This window comes from Odontomachus brunneus, unplaced genomic scaffold (genome assembly GCF_010583005.1).
Source record: "Odontomachus brunneus isolate Ranch 3 - 2012 unplaced genomic scaffold, Obru_v1 Obru_scaffold_229, whole genome shotgun sequence".
In the NCBI taxonomy this organism is placed as follows: domain Eukaryota; kingdom Metazoa; phylum Arthropoda; class Insecta; order Hymenoptera; family Formicidae; genus Odontomachus; species Odontomachus brunneus.
Window position 1 is genome coordinate 37,008 of NW_022639679.1, and position 2,484 is coordinate 39,491.

Genomic DNA, 2,484 nt, shown 5'->3' on the forward strand with positions numbered 1-2,484 from the left:
GACGTAATTTCTAAAATGTGTGCGTAGTTCATGGATCTTCGGAAAAGACATCTGCAATCTCTCCTGCTTTAATAATATCTCGTCGATAAAATCATTCTACATTATGTAGTGTAAAAAATTAAATGTAATGATTGCAGTGCTACTTATATCAGTCAAACAGGCAGAAAATTAATTACACGACGTTTGGAACATAAAAGACGAATTAAAAATCTAAATAAAGAATTAACAATAATACAATCTCATATTATAAATAATTGGCACACGTTTACCCTATTATTTAGCGGTAGTTCTAAAAGCAAAACAAATCGGTCATGAATAAAAAGTGATTAAGCATTAGTTTTTTTTACCACTGCGATAGATAAACTTATTAATATTTTTTTTATAGGAGATGTCACTACGTATTAATGAAGCGAATACTATATAATAATCATGTTAAAAATGCAGTGTTTACTCACAATATTATGATCATATGTAATTTCAAAACATTGCCACAACACACACAGGTGCCATCTGAAGAATAATCCGATATCTGTATATAAAAATATTATATAAATATTCTGCAAACACTAAATTTATTGTATAACATTATATACCTCACGGCACATCAATATTACCATAAAGTTATAGCAACTTTAAGAGGCTAACCTAGTTTGGAAGGTCGAAAAATGTATGATATTTAGAAATTTTTTTCTCAACTAAAACCAATCACTTTCAAATTTTAGGGATGTTTTATTACATATTTTATCTCTATAAAATAATTTTTTCATAAAAAAATATTGATTATTTGTTTAAAAAATGGAGTCAAGTGAGTAGTGGCAAACTGCTGCAGTTGTTCCACTGTGTACACTATAACGATTGTAATTTTTACCTGAGACAAAAGAAACAATTATTTTTATTAATTGTATTAAGTGTACAACTTTGCTTCCGCCGTTTTCCTATAGATGGCTTTAGCGGTAAATGTGGGTCAAAATAAATAGATCATAGACGTCATACAATAAACTTGGGCATCTGTCAACATAAACATTAGTCGACTTGTGTCTGCATCATAAAGTTATTCTCGATTGAAAATGTCAGTTTACGAGTCAAATTCTCGTCATTTACGGGAGGTTTTAATTTTCTGCTTCAATATGAAGAAATCTGCGACTGAGGCTCATCGAATTCTCTCAAATACTTATGGTGAGGCCGCCATTAGTGAAAGAACATGTCGTGAGTGGTTTCAACGCTTCAAGAACGGTGATTTTGACGTCGAAGACTGGTATAGCGGTGGAAGAGAAAAGGTTCTCGAAAACGCAGAATTGGAGGCATTACTTGATCAAGACTCATGTCAAAATCAAGAAAAATTGGCACGATCATTGGAAGTGACTCAACAAGCCATTTCAAAACGCCTCAAAGCCATGGAAATGATTCAGAAGCAAGGAAATTGGGTGCCGTATGAATTGAAGCCGAGAGATGTTGAACGGCGTTTGTTTGCTTGTGAACAGCTGCTTGAAAGGCAAAGACGGAAGGGATTTCTGCATTGCATTGTGACTGGGGACGAAAAATAGGTTTATTACGATAACCCCAAGTGCAGAAAATCATGGGAAGTTCCCGGCCATGCTTCCACGTCGACGGCCAAACCGAATATTCACAGCTCCAAGGTCATGCTTTGTATTTGGTGGGACCAGCGTAGTGTATTATGAGCTGTTAAAGCTCAGCGTAGTGTATTATGAGCTGTTAAAACCGACTGAAACAATCATAGGCGATCGGTGTCGAACGCAGTTGATGTGTTTGAGCCGAGCATTGAAAGTCAAACGGCCGCAATACAACGAGAGACACGATAAAGTGATTTTGTAGCATGACAATGCTCGACCCCATGTTGCGAAAGTGGTCAAGACATACTTGGAAACGTTGAAATGGGAAGTCCTACCCCACCCGCCGTATTCTCCAGACGTTGCTCCCTCTGACTATCACTTGTTTCGATCAATGGCACACGGCCTGGCTGACCAGCACTTCCGGTCTTATAAAGAAGTAAAAAATTGGATCAATTCGTGGATAGCCTCAAAAGATGACCAGTTTTTTCGACGCGCGATTCGTACACTGCCTGAAAGATGGGAGAAAGTAGTGGCCAGCGATGGACAATACTTTGAATCATAAATGTATAACCAGTTTTTTACAATAAAGCCTCGAATTTCGGAAAAAAAAACGGCGGAAGTAAAATTGTACACCTAATATGTAATTACCTTCTAGTTGAACTAAAAACTTTACAAGAAAAGCAAAAATTGATAACTTTCAACGACTTTAAAAGAAAAGTTACGATTTTTATCAAAAAGTTTAAATTTTGTGTTGCAAAAAAATTAGTCTAATGTAACGTTTTTCAAAAACATTTAGATTAACCTAGAAGAGGAACTAATCAGCTACAAAACAAGCCTAGAAACAGTTCAATCGGTTTATTAGAGTTGTCTCTATCGTGTACACAAACTCAGAAAATACTGTTTTGAGAAAATC

General features: G+C 35.5%; 1 protein-coding gene across 3 annotated transcripts in view; it reads right to left on the minus strand.

Moving 5' to 3' along the window:
- Positions 1 to 2,484, minus strand: part of LOC116852486 — a 45,186-nt gene that overhangs the window by 17,367 nt on the left and 25,335 nt on the right. The window contains exon 3 of one of the 3 annotated variants that reach the window (XM_032832919.1): positions 10 to 529. The exons of the other annotated variants lie outside the window; for them this stretch is intronic. Within the exon in view, the coding sequence (XP_032688810.1) occupies positions 417 to 529 (113 nt within the window). The 3' untranslated portion in view covers positions 10 to 416. Of the gene's footprint in view, positions 1 to 9; positions 530 to 2,484 lie in introns of those variants that run through there. 3 annotated transcript variants of the gene reach the window in all.